A 25,656-nucleotide genomic window follows, 5' to 3' on the forward strand; every position below is an offset into this window, starting at 1 on the left:
ACGTAAAAAGCACTAGCAAAGTCAGTGCAAACTAAAATTTTATACAAACAATGACTTTTTTATACCACTTTATATACTATTCACTGAAATGTAAGTACAAATATTTATATTCCAATTGATTTATTTTAATAATTGTATTGGTAAAAATGAGAAAGTTAGCAATTTTTCGGTAACTGTGTGCTCTAACACATTTGTATTTTTGTGTCTGATTTTGTAACCAAGTAGTTTTTAAGTGAGGTGAAACTTGGGGATATGCAAGACAAATCAGACTCCTGAAATGAGTACAGTAGTCTGGAAAGGTTGAGAGCCACTGGTTTAGATACTACAGAACCTTGTTGGGTAATGCTTGCTCTGTAGAGGAACAGACGCAGCACTAAGTTCCCAAACACTAAAATTAATCAACCTCTCCTTTTAGCAGATGGTGTTAGAAGTCTGAATGTAGACTCCACCCCAATGGGCTTGCCTATGTCGGACCTCACTGCATGGGCCACCGCGATGAACAATCTAGGGATGGCACCGATGGGAATGTCAGGGCAGCCGCTGCTGCCTGGTATGTAACTTAATTGATACTATATCTGTCATTAATTTGCTAACTGCTGTCAGCACTGAGGACATATTTAGAGGAGTTTACCTAAACTGATATTTATTTCTACCTCAGAAACCCACAAAGGTGATGAATGCCTAAAATGCACAGACTGTGCAAGGTGACTTATCTAGAGGCCAGAGTCTAAACCAGGGGTCGGCAACCTTCGGCACACAGCCCATCAGGATAATCTGCTGGCGGGCCGTGAGACATGTTGTTTACATTGATTGTCCACAGGCATGCCCGCCCCGCCCCCCCTCTCTCCCCCCCGCAGCTCCCAGTGGCTGCGGTTCGCTGTTCCGGGCCAGTGGGAGCTGCGGGAAGCGGAGGTTGCTGACTCCTGGTCTAAACTGTGCTGATTTAAAATATGAATGAAAGGGTATGTCTATCCTACGAAATTAGGTCGAATTTATAGAAGTCGTTTTTTTAGAAATCGGTTTTATATATTCAAGTGTGTGTGTCCTCACAGAAAATGCTCTAAGTGCATTAAGTGCATTAACTCGGCGGAGTGCTTCCACAGTACCGAGGCTAGAGTCGACTCCCGGAGCGTTGCACTGTGGGTAGCTATCCCACAGTTCCCGCAGTCTCCGCTGCCCATTGGAATTCTGGGTTGAGATCCCAATGCCTGATGGGGCTAAAACATTGTCGCCGGTGGTTCTGGGTACATATCGTCAGGCCCCCATTCCCTCCCTCCCTCCGTGAAAGCAAGGGCAGACAATCGTTTCGCGCCTTTTTTCCTGAGTTACCTGTGCAGACGCCATACCACGGCAAGCACGGAGCCCGCTCAGCTCACTGTCACCGTATGTCTCCTGGGTGCTGGCAGACGCGGTACTGCATTGCTACACGGCAGCAGCAACCCATTGCCTTGTGGCAGCAGACGGTGCAATAGGACTGGTAGCCGTCATGGTCACGTCCGAGGTGCTCCTGGTCGCCTCTGTGAGGTCGATCAGGAGTGCCTGGGCAGACATGGGCGCAGGGACTAAATTTGGAGTGACTTGATCAGGTCATTCTCTTTAGTCCTACAGTCAGTCCTATTGAACCATCTTATGGTGAGCAGCCAGGTGATACGGATTGCTAGCAGTCCTATTGCATCATCTTCTGCCGGGCAGGCAAGAGATGAGGATGGCTAGCAGTCCTATTGTACCACCTTCTGCCGAGCAGCCATGAGATGTGGATGGCATGCAGTCCTTCTGCACTGTCTGCTGCCAGCCAAAGATGTAGAAGATAGATGGAGTGTATCAAAACAAGAAATAGACCAGATTTGTTTTGTACTCATTTGCAACCCCCCCCCGGCTCCCTGTCTAGGGGACTCATTCCTCTAGGTCACACTGCAGTCACTCACAGAGAAGGTGCAGCGAGGTAAATCTAGCCATGTATCAATCAGAGGCCAGACTAACCTCCTTGTTCCAATAAGAACAATAACTTAGGTGCACCATTTCTTATTGGAACCCTCCGTGAAGTCCTGCCTGAAATACTCCTTGATGTAAAGCCACCCCCTTTGTTGATTTTAACTCCCTGTAAGCCAACCCTGTAAGCTGTGTTGTCAGTCGCCCCTCCCTGCGTCAGAGCAACAGCAAACAATCGTGCATCTGAATTGAGAGTGCTGTCCAGAGCAGTCACAATGGAGCACTCACGATAGCTCCCAGAGGCCAATACCGTCGAATTGTGTCCACAGTACCCCAAATTCGACCCGGCAAGGCCGATTTAAGCGCTAATCCACTTGTCAGGGGTGGAGTAAGGAAATCGATTTTAAGAGCCCTTTAAGTGGAAATAAAGGGCTTCATCGTGTGGACGGGTGCAGGTTTACATCGATTTAACGCTGCTAAATTCGACCTAAAGTCGTAGTGTAGACCAGGGCTAAGTTTAGTTTGATGGGTGTTTAATAACATTTCAACTCCCCTCCCCATGCTCTGGAAGACTTACCACACAGGGCCCAATATAAAGGCTCAGAAGAGAATAGCAGGCATGAGCAGGTCAGGAGTGAGAGGCGTCGGCTGAGTTGTGTGTGGCGAGCCCAAGGCTGCAGCAACCATCTTTCATGCCACAACAAAGCTGTTCACTTTGCTCGCTTCATACTGACGCTCTGGAACTGGGCCAGTAATGGTTCGCTGACGAGTTAATTGGACAATGAACAATCTTGGAATCAATTAGACACAAGACAGAGTAGAGAAAATAGTATCGGGTTAAATGATAGAGTAGGGCAGGGGTTAATGGAGGCATCTTAGTGAGCTGTAGCTCACAAAAGCTCATGCTCAAATAAATTGGCTAGTCTCTAAGGTGCCTCTTGTACTCCTTTTCTTACAGCACACATGAACTCCGGTTCAAGGCTAAGCCCCTCTTCGGTCCATGACAGAAATTAGTCTGACTCAGGCAGGAAGCCTGCTAGGGGTTGGGTCAGAGCCTGAGTTCTGCTCTGACAGATAAATACTAGCACATGGAATGGACAAATGTACTTTGTACATGCATCCACTGCTGTCCAGGTGTGGCCTACACATGCAAAACATATGAGAAAAACCAAGGAGAGCATGGACTTTGACAGGACTTTGACTGGATTTGGACCAAGTTCGGTTATACCGTTGCACTCCACGCCATGACGGCAGCTGGTCTGCATTACTGGTTGGTACAGCATGGAAATACCTGCGTAAAATACAACGTTTGATTTGCACACAAGGCTACACTATCAAGTTTTATTATACATAATGAAAAAAGTGGCACAACTCTAATGAATGTCATCACACACTCAATAAAAACTTACAAATTGTCATCTCAGTGATTCATAAACTGTGAATGGCAGCACATTGCTAGGCTGAATAAAATGCAGAACACGCCTTCGTACACTTCATGAAAGTGTTTCCAGAACTTGTGATTAAGGCTGTGATTTAGTCACGGAGGTAATGGAAGTCACGGAATCTGTGACTTCAGTCTGCCGTGGCTGGGAGCTGCAGGGTCCCCTGCCACCCGCTGGGGCAAGAAGCTGTGGGGGCGGCAGGGAAACCCCCCAGCTCCCTACCGCTGGGGGCAGTGGGGGACCACCCCTGCTCCTGGCGGACAGCAGCTGGGGACCCCCTGTTCCCTCCTGGTGATCGGGGAACCCCCGAGCTCTGGGCTGTGGAAGATGGCCGGGAACCCCTGAGCTCCCGGCTGTTGCAGCCGCCGGGGTGGCGGGCAGCTCCGAGCTGCTGCGGAGGAACCCAAGCTCCTGGCCCCCATGGGTGGCGGGAAACACCAAGCTCCTGGCCCCCCTGGGCAGCAGGGAATGCTGGGAGCTGCAGGCAGCAGGGGTACCCCGCAGCCCCCAGCTGCTACAGCAGGGGTAGGCAAACTTTTTGGCCTGAGGGCCACATCAGGGTTGCGAAACTGTATGGAGGGCCGGGTAGGGAAGGCTGTGCCTCCCCAAACAGCCTGTCCCCCTCCCCCTCTTCGCCCCCTCCCACTTCCTGCCCCCTGACTGCCCCCCTTAGAACTCCCAACCCATCCAACCCCCCCTGCTCCCTGTCCCCTGACCACCCCCTCGCAGGACCCCTGCCCCTAACCACCCCCTGGGACTCCACTCCCTAGTCTGCACCCCCACCCCCTTTCCCCTGACTGCCCTGACGCCTATCCACACCCCCGCCCCAACTGCCCCCCCCGGAACTCCACCCCCTATCCAACCGCCCCCTGCTCCCTATCCTCTGACTGCTCCCCGGGCCTCCTGCCCCTTATCCATGCCGCTCAGAGCAGCAGGAGCTCGCAGCCCTGCTGGAGCCAACCCCATTGCTGCGCTGACCAGCAGGAGCGGCAGGCCAGAGCACTGGCGGCGCGGAGAGCTGAGGCTGCGGGGGAGGGGGGACAGCAGGGGAGGGGCTGGGGGCTAGCCTCCCCAGCTGGGAGCTCAGGAGCCGGGCAGGATGGTTCCGCAGGCTGGATGTGGCCCGCGGGCCGTAGTTTGCCCATCTCTGTGCTACAGGCAGCTCCTAGTCCCTGCAGCTGCTCTGCTTGAAGTAGTGTGGGGATCTGCAGATCCCCATTTTGTCAGGGATATTTTTAGTAAAAGTTAGGGACAGGTCACAGCTTCCATGAATTTTTCTGTTTTGCCTGTGACCTGTCCATGACTTTTACTAATAATATCTGTGAAAAAATCTTAGCCTTACTCATGATGCACAATACCAGTATGTTTTCCAAAATCTCTCTCACACCACAACCTCAAATACCATTTCATTCCCCCTCATGTGTGGAACTGTGCATACCCCTTATAAGAATGCACAAAGCATCTGTGATTTCCATTGCACATCTGGATTCAGCACCAGTCCGAACGAGTGCCTCTCTCACTGTGTGTTCCGGTTCAGATATCCATCAGTGGCCTGAGTCTGCTCCTGGCAAAAAGCTCCATCTTCTCCTCACAGGCATTGTGCAGAGCATAGCAAGCCACAGTAACACAGAGTGTGAGGAAGCAGGGCCTGCTGCAGAGCCAGCCTCTGGGCAACCTAATGAGCACAGCTGGCCTGTAGTAGGCTGCCTGATTGGCCACACCACCTGATTGATTGGAAGAAGCAGAAGACCAGCTCTGAAGTTCAGTGGCTGCTCAAAGCATTTGCCAATGGCTATGATAGCTCTTGTGCTGGTTTGTTCCTAGCCTTGCCCCTGTCTTGCCTCACTCAGGGTAACTTGTTTCTGACCCTCAGCTCCTCCACTTCGCCTTTGACTCCATCTCTGACCCTGGGCTCCTATTCCTGGCTACAGTCTCCTGCTCTAATTGCTAACCCTGACTCCTGCTCCAACCACAAGGCGTGACTACTCACATCCCTGACTCTGAAAGTTTGAGCAGTCCAAAAAACCCACCAATAATAAGGGAACTAGAGCTGATACAGCAGACATGGATCCTACAAAGGCCAATATCTCTGACACAGATAGTGGGAGCCCTACAGACCTTGCAGACCCGAATTGCAATCCTGCAGGTGCGGAATGTGGTTACATCATTCCCTTGATGTAAGACAAATGTTGGCATTTTAGTTGCAGAGGACAAAACAGATCAGAAAGTCACCTAGGCTGGCTGTTGTCACAGTTGAACGAGTCAGAGGACAAGCTGTTTCTTCCCAGGGAATCTGTAAGTGGATCTCTGGTTGTATCTTACTTTATGAGGTGGCATGTCCTTCTGCTCCTTATGACATATGGGCTCACTCTATGAGACCACAAGCAGCTTCAGTAGCATCACTTCAAGAGATACCCCTGCTTGACTGACATTTGCAGGGCTGCTATGTGGAGCTCCATCCACTCGTTCTTGAGACATTACGCCTTGGTCCAAGCCTGTTCCACTGACGCATCTTTTGGAACAGTGGTTCTACAAGCAGCCATACCACTTACATCCTTGCACCTTCCTCCTCTCTGGATACTGCCTGTCAGTCATCCAGAGTACAATACACAGAGGGACCAACACTGGAAGAAGAAAGGGAAGTTATTTACCCTTTGTAACTGGAGTTCTTCAGGGTCCCTCTCTGTATTCCACTACCCACTCAACTTCCTCTCTGCTTCAGATTGTGTCTGTTCGCGATACAGAAAGAACTGGAGAGGTGGTTGCTCTGCACCACCCCGTCCCTAATGCCCTTGGTGCAGAGTATGAGGAGTGCGAGTATGCAGGCATGAACCTATGGACACTACTTGCAAGAATTCTCTGGTCTCAGGTGCATGGAGTGCATTTGTACCAACAATGGAATGCGACAGGGACCACGTACCTGAAAGAACTCCAGTAACAGAGGGTAAATAACTTCCTTTTCCTAAATGTTGATATTAACTATTTCATTACCAGTCATTTTATCAGAAACATCCAACTAATGTGTTACTCATTACAGTTGGATGCCATGCAGTATTGGGGAGAAGTAGGGTGTCTGGTTCCTCTTAAGGGTTTGTGAGCTGGATCTGGGAGTTGAAATCTTTAAAAGCATCAGGTCACCTCTGCCCCTACCAACAAGAGGCTGGGATAGTTGAATTTAAGCAAAGCCAAATTACGCAGGCAAAACTGAGCCATGTATCGAGATGCTGCAGAAATGCAGCCCTGGGAGAAACATGGCAGGATAAAGCAGAAGAAAGTAAAACTCATCTACCAGAGCCAGCTATCAGCTGTGCCAGGAACAGCTACAGGTGGCCAGCATCCAGGCCACCATCCCAGTGGAGGGACTGGCTTTTGTGGGCTGCCAGACAATCTTCTGCAAAGAAAACTTCGGAGCAGCACATGAAATGCTACCACCTTGTGGCCAGAGGAGAACACATGCAGTGCATCATTCAGAAGAGCAGAATTAGCTAAAATTTAGGCAGGTTGAAATGAAGGGAACAAACTGAACACACAAATATCCTCTAACTTGCTAAATTCGTTTTATCCATCTACATCCAAGACCTCATGGACCCCACAACAAGCTGGACCCAAATTCTACAGCCTAATTCCAGGATTTTGCAGTCTTAGAATCATAGAATATCAGGGTTGGAAGGGACCTCAGTAGGTCATCTAGTCCAACCCCCTGCTCAAAAGCAGGACCCATCCCCAATTAAATCATCCCAGCCAGGGCTTTGTCAAGCCTGACCTTAAAAACTTCTAAGGAAGGAGATTTCACCACCTCCCTAGGCAACGCATTCCAGTGTTTCACCACCCTCCTAGTGAAAAAGTTTCTCCTAATATCCAACCTAAACCTCCCCCACTGCAACTTGAGACCATTACTCCTTGTCCTGTCCTCTTCCACCACTGAGAATAGACTAGAACCATCCTCTCTGGAACCACCTCTCAGGTAGTTGAAAGCAGCTATCAAATCCCCCCCCCATTCTTCTCTTCCGCAGACTAAACAATCCCAGTTCCCTCAGCCTCTCCTCATAGGTCATGTGTTCCAGACCCCTAATAATTTTTGTTGCCCTTCGCTGGACTCTTTCCAATTTATCCACATCCTTCTTGTAGTGTGGGGCCCAAAACTGGACACAGTACTCCAGATGAGGCCTCACCAATGTCCAATAGAGGGGGACGATCACGTCCCTCCATCTGCTCGCTATGCCCCTACTTATACATCCCAAAATGCCATTGGCCTTCTTGGCAACAAGGGCACACTGCTGACTTATATCCAGCTTCTCGTCCACTGTCACCCCTAGGTCCTTTTCCGCAGAACTGCTGCCTAGCCATTCGGTCCCTAGTCTGTAGCTGTGCATTGGGTTCTTCCGTCCTAAGTGCAGGACCTTGCACTTATCCTTATTGAACCTCCATCAGATTTCTTTTGGCCCAATCCTCCAATTTGTCTAGGTCCCTCTGTATCCTATCCCTCCCCTCCAGCGTATCTACCACTCCTCCCAGTTTAGTATCATCCGCAAATTTGCTGAGAGTGCAATCCACACCATCCTCCAGATCATTTATGAAGATATTGAACAAAACCGGCCCCAGGACCGACCCCTGGGGCACTCCACTTGACACCGGCTGCCAACTAGACATGGAGCCATTGATCACTACCCGTTGAGCCCGACAATCTAGCCAACTTTCTACCCACCTTATAGTGCATTCATCCAGCCCATACTTCTTTAACTTGCTGACAAGAATACTGTGGGAGACCGTGTCAAAAGCTTTGCTAAAGTCAAGATACAATACATCCACTGCTTTCCCTTCATCCACAGAACCAGTAATCTCATCATAGAAGGCGATTAGATTAGTCAGGCATGACCTTCCCTTGGTGAATCCATGCTGACTGTTCCCGATCACTTTCCTCTCATGTAAGTGCTTCAGGATTGATTCCTTGAGGACCTGCTCCATGATTTTTCCGGGGACTGAAGTGAGGCTGACTGGCCTGTAGTTCCCAGGATCATCCTCCTTCCGTTTTTAAAAGATTGGCACTACATTAGCCTTTTTCCAGTCATCTGGGACTTCCCCCGTTCGCCACGAGTTTTCAAAGATAATGGCCAATGGCTCTGCAATCACAGCTGCCAATTCCTTTAGCACTCTCGGATGCAACTCGTCCGGCCCCATGGACTTGTGCACGTCCAGCTTTTCTAAATAGTCCCTAACCACCTCTTTCTCCACAGAGGGCTGGCCATCTATTCCCCATGTTGTGATGCCCAGCGCAGCAGTGTGGGAGCTGACCTTGTTAGTGAAGACAGAGGCAAAAAAAGCATTGAGTACATTAGCTTTTTCCACATCCTCTGTCACTAGGTTGCCCTCCCTCATTCATTAAGGGGCCCACACTTTCCTTGGCTTTCTTCTTGTTGCCAACATACCTGAAGAACCCCTTCTTGTTACTCTTAACATCTCTCACTAGCTGCAGCTCCAGGTGCAATTTGGCCCTCCTAATTTCATTCCTACATGCCCGAGCAATATTTTTATACTTTTCCCTGGTCATATGTCCAAATTTCCACTTCTTGTAAGCTTCTTTTTTATGCTTAAGATCCGCTAGGATTTCACCGTTAAGCCAAGCTGGTCACCTGCCATATTTACTATTCTTTCGACACATCGGGATGGTTTGTCCCTGTAACCTCAACAGGGATTCCTTGAAATACAGCCAGCTCTCCTGGACTCCTTTCCCCTTCATGTTAGTCCCCAGGGGATCCTACCCATCCGTTCCCTGAGGGAGTCGAAGTCTGCTTTCCTGAAGTCCAGGGTCCATATCCTGCTGCTTACCTTTCTTCCCTGTGTCAGGATCCTGAACTCAACCAACTCATGGTCACTGCCTCCCAGATTCCCATCCACTTTTGCTTCCCCTACTAATTCTTCCCGGTTTGTGAGCAGCAGGTCAAGAAAAGCTCCCCCCCTAGTTGGCTCCTCTAGCACTTGCACCAGGAAATTGTCCCCTATGCTTTCCAAAAACTTCCTGGATTATCTATGCACCGCTGTATTGCTCTCCCAGCAGATATCAGGAAAATTAAAGTCACCCATGAGAACCAGGGCATGCGATCTAGTAGCTTCCGCTAGCTGCCGGAAGAAAGCCTCATCCACCTTATCTTCTAGTGGTTACTGTTTTTAAAAAAAAAAAAAAAAAAAAAAAGTGAGGTTGTAATGAATTAAATGTGAACATGAATAATGCACTCAGGCCCCCATGTTGTTTATTTTGACATTGCATCCGGTTTGTTTTACGTTGTCCTCACACACCAAGGAGTTTTGTATTGAGAATGCAATACTTATCAAGGGAGAGAGTTGGAGCTTTGATACCTGGGGAGACATGGGCACAGTTTGAAGTTGAGAGACAAGAAGCGTGGCTGGAGATTTTGCTTCCAAAATCATCAGCAGTGCAGTAATTAACAACAAAGATATTTAAGTTATCATGTTGAGGTTTCCGATTTAAAGTCCTGTTGAGTTGAGTGGTGCAGTTCTCCCTCTCGGAGCTGCAATTCCAGGCTGGCAGCAGACTCAGGAAAAGCACAGTGCACTGGTTACACTTTGATCACATTTTCAGTTTTCTTTGCAATCTTTATTTTAAAATGATATTCTTCCTGTAAAATGTCCACACCATTCTGTCAGTGAATCTCTGTCCTGGCTCGCAGCTCTCCTGCTGTTGCATCCTGGGCTCCCTCCACACAGCTGTGTCAATGCACCTGTAGCCCTGCCTCTCTCCAGCGGAGACTGCCTAAATGGGCACGTAGGCTCTAGCTCATTTTCATCTGGGATGGAAAAGATTTGAGGCAGGCTAAGACATGAGTGCAGTCTAATGCGGTGCTGCCAAGAGGGCCCTCTGTTATCACTGCACAGATTGGGGGTGGAGGAGAATCATTAGTGAATTTATCTTTGGTGCAGTATATGGATCCATCGCATTGAGTATCCATGTCAATTTCCTTTGTGCTATATTCCTGTTAGCAAACAATGAAGCACTGGGCTGTAACAATCACATGTTTCTGAGCTGGAAATAGTAATAGCTTCCCTACACAGCTTCTGTTCTTGCTTCTGGGGGAAGGTAGTGGTTCATATTACACCTGCAGAATGTGTGTTTGGGGTGTGTAGGATAGAAACATTTTCCTAGGTGTGCATGAGAAAGCAAAACATTTCCAATTTTCTGATAGAAAACGGCTTTGATAACATTTCCCATAGCTCTAGTTGTGAGTCTCCTCCTCTTTAGTTAAACTAATACCCCAAATTGCTTGTGTGCTGTACCACATCTGTTCACATATTCTTCTCTCTTGTCCTTCCCTTCTTCCCTATGTTTGTCTGTTTACTCACTTGTCATGTATAGTCTCAACCCTAGAGCGTGAGTGCTCTGCCCCAGGGCCTGCCTTCGCGTCATTTGTTTGTGTGCTGCCTAACAGAATGAGGCCCTGATTGTGGTGCCTAGGCACAATTGCAGTAGAAATAATAAATAGTAACACTCTTCCTTCTTCTCCCCCATTTCAGACTTTGATCCTGCGCTTGGAATGATGACGGGAATTCCACCTATCAACCCCATGATGCCCGGCTTGGGGATAGTTCCTCCACCTATTCCTCCAGATATGCCAGCAGTGAAGGAGATTATTCACTGCAAAAGCTGCACCCTTTTCCCACCCAACCCAAGTAAGACTCTGCTAATGTTCTGGCCCATCACCTCTGTAAGATGGAACATAAGAAAGAATGTCTCTCATTCCTCTTGCTAAATAAGAAGTCAGAAACCACAAGAAAGTGTGATTCATTTAGAAGCATGTGGGAGCCTGTTCCCTGTACCACCCACCAGCACAGCTCGCTGAGGATGTACATTTTAAAGGGTCCACTGATAATAAAGCAAGTTATAAGGCAATAGCACCGATTGGTCCTAACACCTTGTCACTGGCTGTTTATCATTTCACAAGCTCTTTACAATCTGAAGGAATTAGATCTTTTTCAGTAATAAGCCTGGTGATTGGTAGCAGTCAGCGTGTACCCCTGCCCTTTGAATGTTCTGGGTCTAAACTCTATGGTGTGGTTTTCTGCACACATAATTGGGCCACAAAGATGGGAAGATTATGGAGTAATGGTACAGAAAGGCTGCTTTTATCTTAGACACTTGCTGGTGGGAGGCTGAAGAGAGAGTGCTGGTTGATGATCCATGTTTCAGTTCTGTAGCGAGCTCTGCAGGGGTGGGCTGGGAGCATGAATGGAGCCAAGCTTGCTGTAGCACATGTAAGATAATGCATATAACAGTCTGTACAAATCAATAAGAATCACAGACAGGAACCAACAGAAAGCCCAAGACAAGAAGACTAATACACAGAGAAGCAGATGACCAGGAGTCTGAAAACCCTTTCTCCACTCCCAGGTCCATCAGGGGGCTGGAGGGGAGCCCAGCTTCACTCATACCTCTGGGTACCAGCTCAGGGCCCTTGAGCTGGATAAGCAGGATCAGGGTTCATCAACTGTGATAGTGCCCTGAGCTTCTTCCTACCTTCTCCTGGGTCTCTGCAGGCTCTCCAGCCTGTCGGGCAGTTCATCCCCTCCTGGGCTATTGTCTATGGGCAGCTCTTTACTAGCTTGTTGGCAGGAGTGCCTTCGCCTTCGTACAGCCTGCTCACTCCTCTGGTAGCCGCTCTGCCCCTCTGCTTCCTAGCCCGTTTATCCTCCCTCCTGCTGTCAGGCTTCCAATCAGCAGTGGCAGGCAGTGCCTGTATTAACCCTTTGGTCACTGGCCCAGCGTGGGATACATACACCCCATGACGGTTCCTGAAAGCAGGTGTGAGGTGCTGCTCCTCAGTGCATGGAGGGCAGGGCTCAGGACAGAATCAATCAGGCAGGGACATTAGCTGTGAGTTACAGAATAGCCAGCAGGGGAGATGTGCAAGTTTCCTGGCTTGCTTTGATTTTCTTCAGGACACCAGCCTCTCCTCAGCACATGTAGACAGTGCTGGCTCTTGGGAGGAGTGCTGGGCCCTGTATGGATAGTGCCTAGCATGCTCTAGGGGGATGCTGTTCTTCCAGTTGGAGGTGCATGTGAATACTGTGGGCAGAGCTAGTGCCCCCTGTGCTGGGAGGTCTTAGTCTCCATTCCCCTGGCTCTCCGTCTTGATCAGGTTCATGAGGAGCATGGATTGTAGCTCCAGTAGAGGGCTGTCAGGATGAGGCATGGGCTCAGATCCCTCCCTCCAATGTCCTCTCCCCTTCTCTTCCTCTGCAAGGGCTGTGTCCCAGTTGCCTCTGAGGTCCTGGCTGGTTTGGCTAACTGCTTAGAGCTGGGGCCTGGCGAGTGTGCACTTATGTAGATGTTTCTGTGTGAGGAAAAATAGACAATACAGCCTGTCACACATTCAGCCTCCACAGTCACGGGAGTTCAGCTACATGGATATTAGAGGGCTGAATATCTGCATCACCCTGTTCCCAGTGCAAGGCATTTGGCATCTGAATCATAGTCAGGATGGGAAAGAGAGTCTGCCTTTCTGCTGTGGAGCTGAAGATCTGGACATATGGGGAGCTGCATGTCTGATAGGCACCGGGGAAGCATCAGGAGAAGAATTAAATGGTTTACGGTCACAGAAACAGCCAGTCAGGCCTCCTCCTGGCTAGAGAGTGGGCTCATGAGTGTCCGCACCCGGCCTACAGCTCTGCTCTCTCATGGGAGGGAACCTTTCCCCACTTCTGCCCTTGAGCTCCTTTTTACGACGACTGCAAGGTCAACTGTCTTCTTCACTGCTTCAGGGGACCTCTTCCATGCCTCCTTCAGAACCTCTGCCCACAATCCCTGTAAATGGCCTATGTGTGCCCCAGAGGAGGAGGCATCACTCCTCAGTCATCTGAGTTAGTATCGTTACCTTTGGCTGAGGAACATTTGCCTTCTTATTCTAGACTCACCTGGCCTAGAAACACCACCAGAAGCAGAAACTTACATGTTGAGAGCAGCTGTCACTGTCAGCCTCTGAGCGTCAGCTAGCAGCTTTTCATAATCCTGGGTTAGGCATGGAAATCAAATTAATTTATGCTACTAGCTCTCCGGAGGTGTAGTCAGGCCCTCGCTGTTTGGGGTTATATATCCCCCAAAGTCCCATATTTTTCCAGTCATCAGTGTGGTGTCTGAAAGGTGCTCCTGCTCCTACTCAGCTGGCTCCCTCAAGGCATAGTTGATCAGGACTCCTTGTTTTTTTAAAAGATAGATTTTAGTTCAAACGGGAATTCATTCAGTGGCCTGTGCTGTGCAGGAGATTAGATTACATTATCACAGGGGTCTTTTCTGGCTTTACAATCTATGAATCATGATCACTTTACAAAAGTCCAAGTAAACAGAAATGCCAGAGCTTCAGGACAAATCCCCTGCCAGCAGCTGTTTTTGAGTTTTCTGAATGTGAAAAAGGTGATTCTGAGAAGCTAACAGATTGTTTTCTTCCCCTGAAATCTGTTTGAAATGAGGGACATGATAAAAATATAAAATGGTCTATAGAAGGAACTTGTGCTCTCCCTGCCTCATAGCATAAGAACAAGGGGAACTTCAATTACATTAAAAAGTGGCAAATTAAAAACTGTTAAGAAGAAATATTTTTTCTGCATAATACATAATTAGACTGTGGAACTCATTGTGACAGGTTGTTGGTGAGGCCAAGAATTTAGCAAGATTCAAAGAGGAATTGGACATTTTTATGGATAACACAACTAGCCAGAGCTATCATAGTTAATGATAAAAAAAGAATTGGAAGGGAGATAAAATCTCACATTTAAAACAATCCGCGGGACAGATTATCCCACATCAGCCTACTGTGAGGTTCTTGCACCTTCCTCTGAAGCAGCTGGTGCTGCCACTGTCAGAGACTGGATACTGGACTAGATGGACCTTGGGGCTGATCCTATCCGGCAGTTCCTATGAAATAAAAGTGGGGCACTGAAAAGAAACATTGGCTGCAGGAATGATGCTTATGGAAGGGAAGGATCAGAAAGGCATGCACGTCATAAGACCACAGCAAGCCGTAAAGTCCTGTGTATGCTCCATTGGGCAGTTTACTAAGGATGTCATGGCACTCTCAGGTATTGAGGACAGGGTAGTGGCTATATGAAATTATTGGAGTAGGATGTTCCCCATATAATGTGCTGCATGGAAGAAGGCACTGAGATATTGGTGGGAGATGAAGCCAGCATGGCTGGGGATCTCTGGAGCACAACCGTGCTCTTGATGTGCCTGTTCCTGTGGATGTTCCCCTACTATGTGTGCGAGTACTGAGCCAGCACAGCCAGCTCTGTCCCACAAAGTACCTCCCGGACCAGGGGAATCCCCAGCTGCCCAGGTCAGAAGGAGCAGGGTGAGATGCTGGTGTCTTCTGTTGCCTGCCAGTTTGTTTTTTGTAGTTTGGCTGGATTTCTCCTGTGACCAGAGAGTGCAATGGATATTGATTCTGTTGTGGAAAATGGATTTGATGTCTCCATGATTTCTGGTTTTGTATCCATTTCAAGATGTTCTTGTTGTCTTCTCGCTTAAGCAGGATTCTTTGTATTCACATGGAGGGGATAGTTTTAATATGTCATCTTTTCTGGTTTGTTGTTCTAGTGTCAAGATTTTGAAATGATAAAGAAAAGCAAAATAAAAAGCATGTAATGAATATCTTATTTCTTTACTAACATTGCAGTAGGGACTACTGTGCACCTGCCCTATTGCCCAGGGCTGGGGCACAGCCTTTGGCGGTGTTCATTGCAGTTGGTTTTGTGTTATCAGTACCCTTGAAGTGCAGCGCTCTCCAGGAGTGACATGCCTCACATTGACTAGGGGAGTACTTATTAACACTGGGGAATCCATTCATGGCTCTAAAAGTCCAGGATATACCACCTAGTGAACAAGTTCTCTTTGGTAGGCCCCGGTGAATACCATAGATGCCAGTACTCAGTAAAGTGAGATATACTGGGACTAAGCACATGTTCAAAGAAAGTGATGGTTGGCTCTGAGGACTGATAAGTGGATATGTGGAGCACTTGGAGAGGGACCTTCTAACCTCCAGTATTTTACCTCTTGCCATGTGCAGATCTTCCTCCTCCTGCAACGAGAGAGAGGCCCCCAGGGTGCAAGACGGTATTTGTAGGAGGACTACCAGAAAACGGGACCGAGCAGATCATTGTGGAGGTTTTTGAGCAGTGTGGAGAGATCATAGCTATTCGGAAGAGTAAAAAGAACTTCTGCCACATCCGCTTTGCTGAGGAATTCATGGTGGACAAGGCACTCTATCTCTCTGGTAGGCACTCCTTTGCTTCGAATGATGGTTTTGGAAATTGGGACAGAGAAATAGCTGTTTCTGTGTAGTTATATGTGACATGATCTGTTTGTTATTGCTATCTGAAGAGGCGTTTCCTCTTGTTCCCCGTGGTTACTTCTCTCACTGCTGTGGGGTTTGACATCCTCATGCTGGTTTAAATATCTGAAAGTGCCTCCTGGAGTCTTGTTCCCCAGAAAACTCTACAGAGTATCAGGATGAAGTGAGCTTTAGGCAGAAAAATTCCTCCCGCAGTCCTGTGCATTATTGTCCCACTGGGTCTGTTCCAGCAGACTCCCCAAAAGATAAATAAGGGCCATTTAGAATAATAGAATATTAGGGTTGGAAGAGACCTCAGGAGGTCATCTGGTCCAATCCCCTGCTCAAAGCAGGACCAACACCAATTAAATTTGAACATTTAAACAGTAACACTTCAACATTTCAGGTGTTGGAGCCATTAGATGGGGCCCTTGGGTTTCATCAACGTCTTTCCAATAACACGTAGAGCTCCAACAGCACAGAGCATTTATCCTATGACACTCTGATCCTCTGGAGCAGTGGTTCTCAACCTATGGCCCAATCAGCATACAGCTGCGGCCCATGTGACATCCTTAGGGCCATACAGGGAGTATATATATTGTGTGGCTGTGACCCACGTAACACACAGAGAGCTGCATATGTGGCCCACAGTGGTAAATAGGTGGAGAACCACTGGTCTGGAGTCATCTCCCCTGCCCCCTTCGTTGTTTTTTGTGATCCACACATCTCTTTTAATCATGAAGGTAGCTTTCCTGATGTCAAGAGTCACTGGAGAGTTCCCCTTTACCTGCTTGACTCCATCTGAAGAGGTTTCTCTCCTTACCGTTCCCAGGCTTTATCATTAGGAATTACCCAGTGCCCCTTTGAATGTATTGCATCTGCAGACCTGCATCACTGGGATGTACACAATCTGATGCACCAGACTCAGAGCCATCTCCAAAGCAGCAGCTCCTAGCAGTGATGAGTGCGTGCACTGAACTGATCGTGTATGGCCATAAAAGGGGGCACCAGCCAGAAAATATCTCAGCTACGTTCCAGTGATTGTAGGCCACAGGAGCTGAGCTCCATCAGACCGTTATTTGTTTTCTGCCTTTCCCTTGTTTTATTGGGTAATGTTTAAACTGTGGTTGCTTGGTTGTTTCTCAGCTCACTGCATGAGAGTGGGTGCACATGGTTATAGGGCAAGTAGATGTGTAGAAAGCTTTCCCCTCAAGGATAAGTGGTGGTGCTGGGGGCTTTGTGCAGGGCCCTGAGGCCTCAACACTTCTAGGGCACCAGCCTCTTTTCATCTGAGACCAACACCAAGTTGTTGTTTTTCAACTAATGCTGGCTCTGCAAGGCTTAAAATTCCCCACACAGACTGCCGTGCAGGAGGCTTGAAATGCCTTGGAGCATGTCTCCAGCGAGAGCTCTGCTTCACACAGGACGTGGGAGTCGCATCCAGTGCTCCCAAACTGTGCCAGTTCGGCAGATTGTTTGCTGTCTGTTCCTTGTGTGAGGCACAGCTGCACATGAAACACTTCTGAGCTCTCCAGCCTGACCTTCCTTTTGCCATATTCCAGAAAAAATAAGGTGGCTCCTTGTCCCCAGTCAAAATTCCTTCCTAAAATAGTTTTGGATTTTCCTTTGAATCAGTTGATTAATTGTCTAAATGGATTAGACTTGTGATGCCATTGGTGAGGGTGCTGTGTCTGGCAGGCTTCTTGCCATTCCACAAAAGCCAAAGCAACCCTGTTAACTTAAGGAACAGCTCACTTCAAGCTCCTGCTACAGCAGCTGCTTGGAGCTCTATTCATTCTCTCAGACTTGGCACTGACTGTAAGCCTTGTCCTAGGAGAGCCGTGTTTGTCTCTGTTTCATTGAGATTTGCTCCTCAGCCCTTTTCCTCCTCACTGTTTTCCCACCGGTGGAGATGGATGGAGGTGATCCTTGTAGGAGACAGAAAGGTTCCATACCAGTGTCAGGGGTTGTGCTCCACCTTTTCCAATCTTCTCTGTCTTCTCCACAGTTCATTGGTGGTGTTTGTAACATCTCCCAGTCGGAGAGAATGGTGCTAAGGATGTGTATGAATAGAGCTCCACGCAGCAGCTGTAGCAGGGTCTTGATGTACAGGTCTGCTCGGGCCTACTTCTAAAGCCCAGCCCGGACCTGAATTTGACCTGAGCCCAGGCTGCTCCTTGCATCAGGCTCAACTTGTTGGGGCTGAGCTGCAGCCACCAGTAACACTTTCCACTCAAGCAGAAATGGATGCACTAGCTGGGGCAAAGAACGGGGTGGGCAGAAATCTTTTTTCCTTTTGAATCCCTTGACTAAAGCCCAAGCAACAAGAGTCTGCAGAGAGTGCGTGGGAATCATTAAGGGTGAATACAGAGGTACTGCTGCGCTGAGCACTCTGTGCATGGAGCGTGCCAGCTGCTGCTCAGATCAGCACACGTGAAACACCAACCTTACCCAAATGATCCAGCTGGGCTGCCATAAGCTTGAGATGTATTATCCCGTATCCCTGCGAGGAGTATGTGGGGAGATTCGTGAGTTAGGCCACCTCCCGGCCTCTGTACAGTAGATTGCTCACTGCGGCATCCTGTATGGACAGCGAGTAGGCAAGGTAGTGTTCTTCAAGTGATTGCTCATGTGCATTCCAATAGGTGTGTGTGTACCGTGTGCATGATCGTCGGAAGGTTTTTCCTCTAGCGGTACTTGTCGGGTCGGCTGTGGAGACCCCTGGAGTGATGCCTTTATGGTATTGTATATAGGTCCCTGCTGACCCGCTGCCTGCTCAGTTCCTTCTTACCGCCCGTGATGGTCATTGGAGCAGCTCAGTCTCTTGCATTCGCAAGTGCCTGTCTAGTGGTTCCCTTTCTTAGTTGTATATAGTTGTTAGTTCGTGATATATTAGTTTGTAGATTAGTTGGACTTACTTCGGGGGGCTTCCCCCTCCGTTCTAATTTCCCCAGGCACCGGGCCATGCCTCGGTTGCAGGGGTTTAAGGCGTGCAAGAGGCGTGTGAAACCTATGCCCACAGTTGATCCGCACGCTGCCTTTCTCAAGTGTTTAGGAGAGAGGGCCATCAGACAGATAAGTGCCCAAGTTGCAGGAACTTCAGACCCAGGACTAAGAGAGAGCGGGACTATCATTTGAAGCTCCACCTGATGGAGTCGGCCCTCTGCCCGCAGCTGGCACCGGAAGTGTCATCGGCATCATTGGTGCGCAGCAGCCCGGCCTCGGTGCGGGATGTCCCAGCACTGAAGAAGGACTCCTCCAAGGAGCACCGGCGCCACTCCCCAACCCGTAAGGCCAGTGCCACCAGGTGGCACCATTTGCAGTCTCTGGTGCCGCATAAGAAAAAGAAGGCGGACAGGGATTGTTTCCGCGTCAAGAAGCCATGAGGGGACTCCAGCAGGGACCATCCCCCACCGGACACCCACGGTCTGGGCCTCAAGACCCTGGCACTGTTGACTCTGGCCTCAGCGGGAGGCCCGTCGAGTCCGGTGCTGATGGACTCCCTGAGAGTTTCGCTTGATCTCTCTGGCCACCATCATTTCTTCCCTGGATCCGTGGGACTGGTACGCCCTCAATTTGAAAGATGCATACTTCCATATATCCATTATCCCATCCCACAGACGATTCCTGAGATTCGTGGTCAGTGGCCAGCACTGTCGGTTCAGGGTGCTCCTGTTCGGGCTCTCGGCGGCCCCCCGGGTATTCACCAAGTGTATGGCGGTCGTGGCAGCCTTCCTTCGCAGACTTCAGGAGCAAGTATTCCCGTACCTAGACGCCTGGCTCATCAAGGCCGAGTCCCAAGCATGGGCCGCACAGCATGTGTCCCTGGCCCGGGCCACATTCCACAGGCTGGGCCTCATACTGAACGTTTCCAAATCCACACTGGCCCCAGCGCAGAGAATAGAATTCATAGGGGCTCTCTTGGAGTCCACACAGGTAAGGGCGTTCCTGCCAGAGTTACGCTTCCAAGCACTCATGGACATTATTGAAAACCTTCTCCTATTTCCCACAACCACGGCCAGAAATGGCATGAAACTGTTGGGGCATTTGGCAGCCTGCACATATGTGGTCCAGCGCGCCAGGGTACACCTTCGGCCCCTCCAAGTGTGGTTGACATGGGTGGACAGGCCGGGCAGGGACCGGCTGGACGTGATAGTTACCCTCCCCCCTTGCATCCTTGAGTCCCTCCACTAGTGGCCGCAACCACAAGTTTGTGCGGGAGTACCCTCTGCTAAACCCCATCCTACACTATCCCTAGTCATGGACGCCTCAGTGCTCGAATGGGGAGCGTACCTGGGCAATATCAGAACCCAAGGCCTGTGGTCCCACACAGAACTATCGTTGCATATTAATGTAAGGGAGCTGAGGACAGTTCGTCTGGCATGCCAAGCGTTCGAGGCCTGCCTGCAGGGCACATGTGTTTCAGTGCTGACAAACAAACAGGGTAGTGCTCGCTCCTCTCCTCTGTGCCAGGAAGCCCTCAAGCTGTGGGATTTTTGCATCGCCCACTCGATGCACCTAGAGGTGTCGCACTTTCCAGGAGTCCAAAACGAGTTAGCTGACCGCCTCAGCTGCTTGTTTCACGGTCATGAATGGTCCCTCAGGCCGGACATCGCACCCTCGATTTTCCAGAGATGGGGCTTTTCCCCACGTAGATCAGTTTGCGATGCAGAACAACAGGAAGTGCCAGCATTTCTGCTCATTTCTGAAGCACAGCCCAGGCTCCATCGCGGACGCCTTTCACCTTTCGTGGGCGAGTCACCTGCTGTATGCTTTCCCACCCTTCCCTCTCATACACAAAGTCCTCCTCAAGACTCACTGGGACGGTGCTTCCTTGATCCTCATAGCGCCAGCGTGGCCCCGCCAGCACTGGTTCACCATGCTGTTGAACCTCTCAGTGGACAGACCAGTGGCGCTTCCTGTGCCCCTGACCCTAATCACACAAGACCACGGCTGTCTGCAACACCCCAATCTGGAGTCTCTCCACCTCATGGCTTGGAAACTCCATGGCTGAACCCTCTTGAGCTTCAGTGTTCGGACCCAGTGCGGGAGTCCTGCTGGGAAGGAGGAAACCCTCCACTCGTGCCACGTACCTGGCAAATTGGAAGCCTTTTTCCATTTGGTCTCTGCAAAAAGGAACCGAACTGCAGCTACCTCCAATTCCCCTTATTTTGGACTACCTGTTATACCTTAAGCAGTAGGGGGTTAGCAATATCATCTCTAAGAGTACACCTTGCTGCTATTTCGGCCTTTCACCCAGGGGCAGCGGGTGGGTCAGTGTTCGGTAATTTCATGGTGGGCAGGTTTCTCAGGGGCTTAGACAGACTTTATACCCAGGTACAATGGCCCGTTGCCCACTGGGACCTCAACCTGGTCCTGTCCGCACTCATGGGGCCCCCGTTCAAACCCGTGGCAATCTGCCCTCTGTCCTACCTCTCCTGGAAGGTGGCCTTTCTGGTGGCCATAACCTCGGCCAGAAGGATATCCGAGCTCAGAGCGCTGACTTCCAAACCACCCTATGTGGTCTTTTATAAAGACAAGGTGCAGCTACACCCTCACCCTGCATTTCTGTGTATGTGAACCAAGACATATTTTTACCTATGTTCTTCCCTAAATCGCATGCCAGTGGTAGGGAGCACATGTTCCATTCCCTGAACGTTAGGCTTGCCCTAGCATTCTACACTGAGCACACAAAGCCATTTTGTAAGTCACCACAGCTTTTTACTGCAATCGCAGAAAGGATGAGGGGGCTTCCGATCTTGTCCCAGCGTATTTCATCATGGATCACGTCCTGTATCAGGACTTGCTATGACCTGGCAAAAATTCCAGCCCCTTAGCCTACGGTGCACTCCATGGGAGCGCAAGTGTTGTCCGCAGCATTCCTGGCACAGGTCCCCATCCAGGACATATGAATGGCAGCAACGTGGTCTTCCATCCACACCTTCACATCACACTATGCCATTACCCAGCAGGCGAGGGATGCTGCAGCCTTTGGCAGGGCAGTCCTGCACTCAGCAACCAGGTAAACTCCGATCCCTCCCCCAGGGAAACTGCTTGGAAGTCACCTATTGGAATACACACAAGCAATCACTCAAGGAAATAAAAATGGTTACCTACCTTTTGTAACTGTTGTTCTTTGAGATGTGTTGCTCATGTCCATTCCAAATCCCCCCCTCCTCCCCTCTGTTGGAGTATTCCGGCAAGAAGGAACTGAGCAGGAGGTGGGTCGGCAGGGACCTATATACACTGCCGTAAAGGCGCCATTCCAGAGGTCTCCACAGCCGACCCGACGGGTACTGCTAGGGGAAAAACCTTCCGATGATCGTGCATGCACACACCTATTGGAATGGACACGAGCAACACATTTCGAAGAAAAACAGTTACGAAAGATAGGTAACCATTTTTTATTGCTGGGATTTTGCAATGACAGTTCAGGGCAACCTTAAAAATAAGCGCTTGATGTAGGATTTCCCACACAGTGCAGGACACATGAGAGGTATGAGCCCAGCTAATCCAAACCTGACCCGAGAGTGCTGAGTCATTTTCAGATCTGACCCAACCCCGATACTTCCACCCAAACTTGAGTCAGCGCTGCTACCATTGCCTTGTCCTGGGGGCTCAGCCTGGTGGGGCGTCCTGCTCCGCACACTTCATGCCTACGATCCATCTCCAGCTGCCTCCTTCCTATGGCGCCAGCATGGTGGCTGGGACTGCATGCCATAGTCCTTCTGGCTGCTGCTACCTCACCGCGGTCTGTGTGCTGTGGAGTGAGAGGCTCTGCAACTCGTTGGCATGCTTGCTCTGCAGCATACGCAGCTTAATGAGTTAGCAGTGGCAGCTGCGCAGATCCCACGGGCGGGAGGAGGTGATCAGAGACCACTCAACCAGCCCCAATGCTGACTGTGTCAGGCTGTTTTCACACCCGACTCGAACCCAGCACTTGTTGTCAGGTCCTGTCAGGTTGCGAGGCTCTAGTTATTTGTGCAGAATATTAGAAGGTTGTGTGAAGGATCCAAGGTGGTTTCTGAATGCTCCTCCATGCAAGCTGAGTCCCATGCACAAATGGATGTGTTTCTGGTGTAATGCTCATTGCTTTGGATACGGCATGTACACGAGCCCAGACAGGGAAAGGTGGATGTTGAATTCTTCCTAGCAGATGGTGCCAGTTGATGTGAAGTTGACAGCATCAAACATGTGACGATTGCTCTTAACTCCCTCGCTGCTGTCTCTGTTTCTTTCTGGCAGGAGACGCTCTACACTTATGTGCCCTACGCTGTAATCACTGTTACTGGTTGATTGGGTAGCTTTGTGGAACCAATAGGCAGTCTCTGTTGTGCTGTATGAGCTAGAGTGGGGTGGGCAAACTTTTTGGCCTGAGAGCCACATTGGGGTGTGAAACTGTATGGGGAGCCGGGTAGGGAAGGCTGTGCCCCCCAAACAGCCTGGCCCCTGCCCCGTATTTGCCCCCTCCCACTTCCCGCCCCCGACTGTCTCCTTCAGAACCCCCAACCCCTCCAACCACCCCTGCTCCTTGTCCCCTGCCCCCCCCTCCTGGGAACCCTGCCCCAACCCGCCCCCGGGATCCCACCCTCTATCCAAACCCCCGCTGTCCCCTGACTTCCCCGACCTATGCACACCCCTGCCCCCTGACAGGCCCCCCGGGACTCCCATGCCCTATCCAACCCTCCCTGTTCCCTGACCCCTGACCGCCCCAGAACCTGCTCCCCATCCAACCCCCCTGTCCCCTAACTGGGCCCCAGGACCCCACGCCCCTAACCGCTCCCTGTCCCCTGACTGCCCCCCAGAACCCCCAACCCAACCCCCACACTGCTGTGCAAGCGCACCGCCGCCACCCCCTTACCATGCCACTCAGAGTGGCAGGAGCTCGCAGCCCTGGATGTGGCCCGCGGGCCATCGTTTACCCACCTCTCAGCTAGAGGCACTATCACCATATGGGTTAGTTATTGTACAAGCTGTCTTTTAATTTTTTGTTGTGACGATTAGGTTATCGTATCAGGCTAGGCTCCAGCACCGACAAAAAGGATACCGGACGCCTCCATGTGGACTTTGCTCAGGCTCGGGATGATCTGTATGAGTGGGAGTGTAAACAGCGGATGCTGGCACGAGAGGAGCGCCATCGCAGAAGAATGGAGGAGGAGAGATTCTGTCCTCCTTCTCCACCCCCTGTTGTCCACTACTCTGACCACGAGTGCAGCATTGTCGCTGAAAAGCTGAAAGGTATGTATTTCTGCAGACTGGTTGTTTTTCATAGCAAATAATAAGAAATTAAACACACCCAGATTTCAGTGGCTTCCTTTACTAGACTGACTAATACCACCACCTGGTACCCTGTAATGGGGTGTTTACCCCTCACAAGGCAGGACTGATAAAGTAGAATAATTAGCCTGATAGGCTGCATCTGGGGAAGAGCCAAGGCCTGGAAGAACTGAGAGAAGATGGACTCCAGCTGGGGGAACAGGAGGGGCTGGTATAAAACCAGGAAGTTGGCAGCAGAAAAGGGCTGCAGGGAAAATAGTCTGCAGTCACTCCCTGAGAGAAGGGAGCTGTGGTTGGGTCTACAGTGCCAGACAGCCTGAAGTTACTGTCTGGGAGGAGGGAGGTTGGGCTGGTAAACATGAGGGGGAGGAGGGACGAGCCAGAAGCAGAGCTGAGAAATAGGAAGATGTAGGAAGGAGTTCAGGGGAAGAGCAATATGGTGAGGGAGTGAGCAGGCCACCATTGCTAGTGATAAATAGGTCCGCTACTAGCCACTGGAGGGGTGGCACAGTCAGGGCAGTGAAGGGGAGCCTGCCATTTTGTATAGAGGGATTTTTGCGTTATGGGGTCCTTGTATTCCCCTGTCTTGATGACTGGTTCCTAGCAGTGCAATCCAGAGATGAAGTTTGGATCTCGACCTCCATGTTGCTCAGACGCCTTTCCTCCCTAGAAGTCAGAGTCAGTGTCGAAAAATCAACTTTGGTTCCCGCACAGTCCCGAGTTTTCAGAGAGGCCTCCATCAATTCAGTTTCAGCACGAGCTTACCTACAAAAGGACAGATTCCAGACTCTGCAAGAACTCATGACCCCAGTAGTCAACAGTCCATCTGTCCTGGTCAGAACTTGCCTATCCCTCCTTGGCCAACTGGCAGCCTGCATGTATGTCACCGCCTTCGCTTGCCTCCACCTTTGTTGCCTCCAGATTTGTCTCCAGGGAGTTTACTCACCCATGCAGCACTAGGGACCTTCTGATGACAGTCCCCACTTGAGGTGCTCTCTTCCCTCTTGTGCTGGACGGACCCGTGACATACCTGTGTGAGGATTCCCTTCCTCCAAGGACAGGACAATCATCACACACACATCCCTCATAATAAGGGGAACACACATGGGAGACCACATGATGCAAGGCACATGGGCCCCTGAGGAATCCTGGATGTATACCTACATCCTGGAACTCTGGGCAGTATAGAGAGCATCTCAAGCTTTTCTCTCATTCACCCACTCCCATCGCGTTCTCATCATGTCAGACAACACTACCACCGTTTATTACATCAACAAACAAGGGGACATAAAAATCAATAATGTGCTGTGACACTTTTGCATTTTTATTTCTGATTTTGTAATAAGAACTTTTTCATTTTTACCATATAATTATAAAATAAACCAATTGGAATATAAATATTGTATTTCCTTTTCAGTGTATAGTATATAGAGCAGTATAAACAAGTCATCTGTATGAAATTTTAGTTTGTACTGACTTCGCTAGTGCTTTTTTTGTAGTCTGTGTGACAAAGCTCTGACTTTGCCTCCGTGGGTCCCGCGTTTCCTGGCGGATTTCGCTAGCCTCAGAGGCTCGCTGTGACCCTCCACGTAACTTTTCTTTCTCTAGAGACAAGGGTCCCAGTCTACTGAGGCATTTTCATCATAAGCCAGCGAGGGAGGTGAGGAGAAGTT

General features: G+C 49.9%; 1 protein-coding gene across 5 annotated transcripts in view; it reads left to right on the forward strand.

Annotated features, from left to right (window-relative positions):
* Positions 1–25,656, forward strand: part of ENOX2 (ecto-NOX disulfide-thiol exchanger 2) — a 136,219-nt gene that overhangs the window by 60,438 nt on the left and 50,125 nt on the right. For 3 of the 5 annotated variants that reach the window (XM_077825983.1, XM_077825984.1, XM_077825985.1), the window contains 4 exons: positions 419–550; positions 10,899–11,054; positions 15,443–15,649; positions 23,711–23,944. In XM_077825983.1, the coding sequence (XP_077682109.1) occupies positions 419–550; positions 10,899–11,054; positions 15,443–15,649; positions 23,711–23,944 (729 nt within the window). Of the gene's footprint in view, positions 1–415; positions 551–10,898; positions 11,055–15,442; positions 15,650–23,710; positions 23,945–25,656 lie in introns of all 5 variants that reach the window. The other 2 variants (XM_077825981.1, XM_077825986.1) reach the window with 2 other exon arrangements.

Source organism: Eretmochelys imbricata, chromosome 9 (assembly GCF_965152235.1).
Source record: "Eretmochelys imbricata isolate rEreImb1 chromosome 9, rEreImb1.hap1, whole genome shotgun sequence".
Taxonomy (NCBI): Eukaryota; Metazoa; Chordata; order Testudines; family Cheloniidae; genus Eretmochelys; species Eretmochelys imbricata.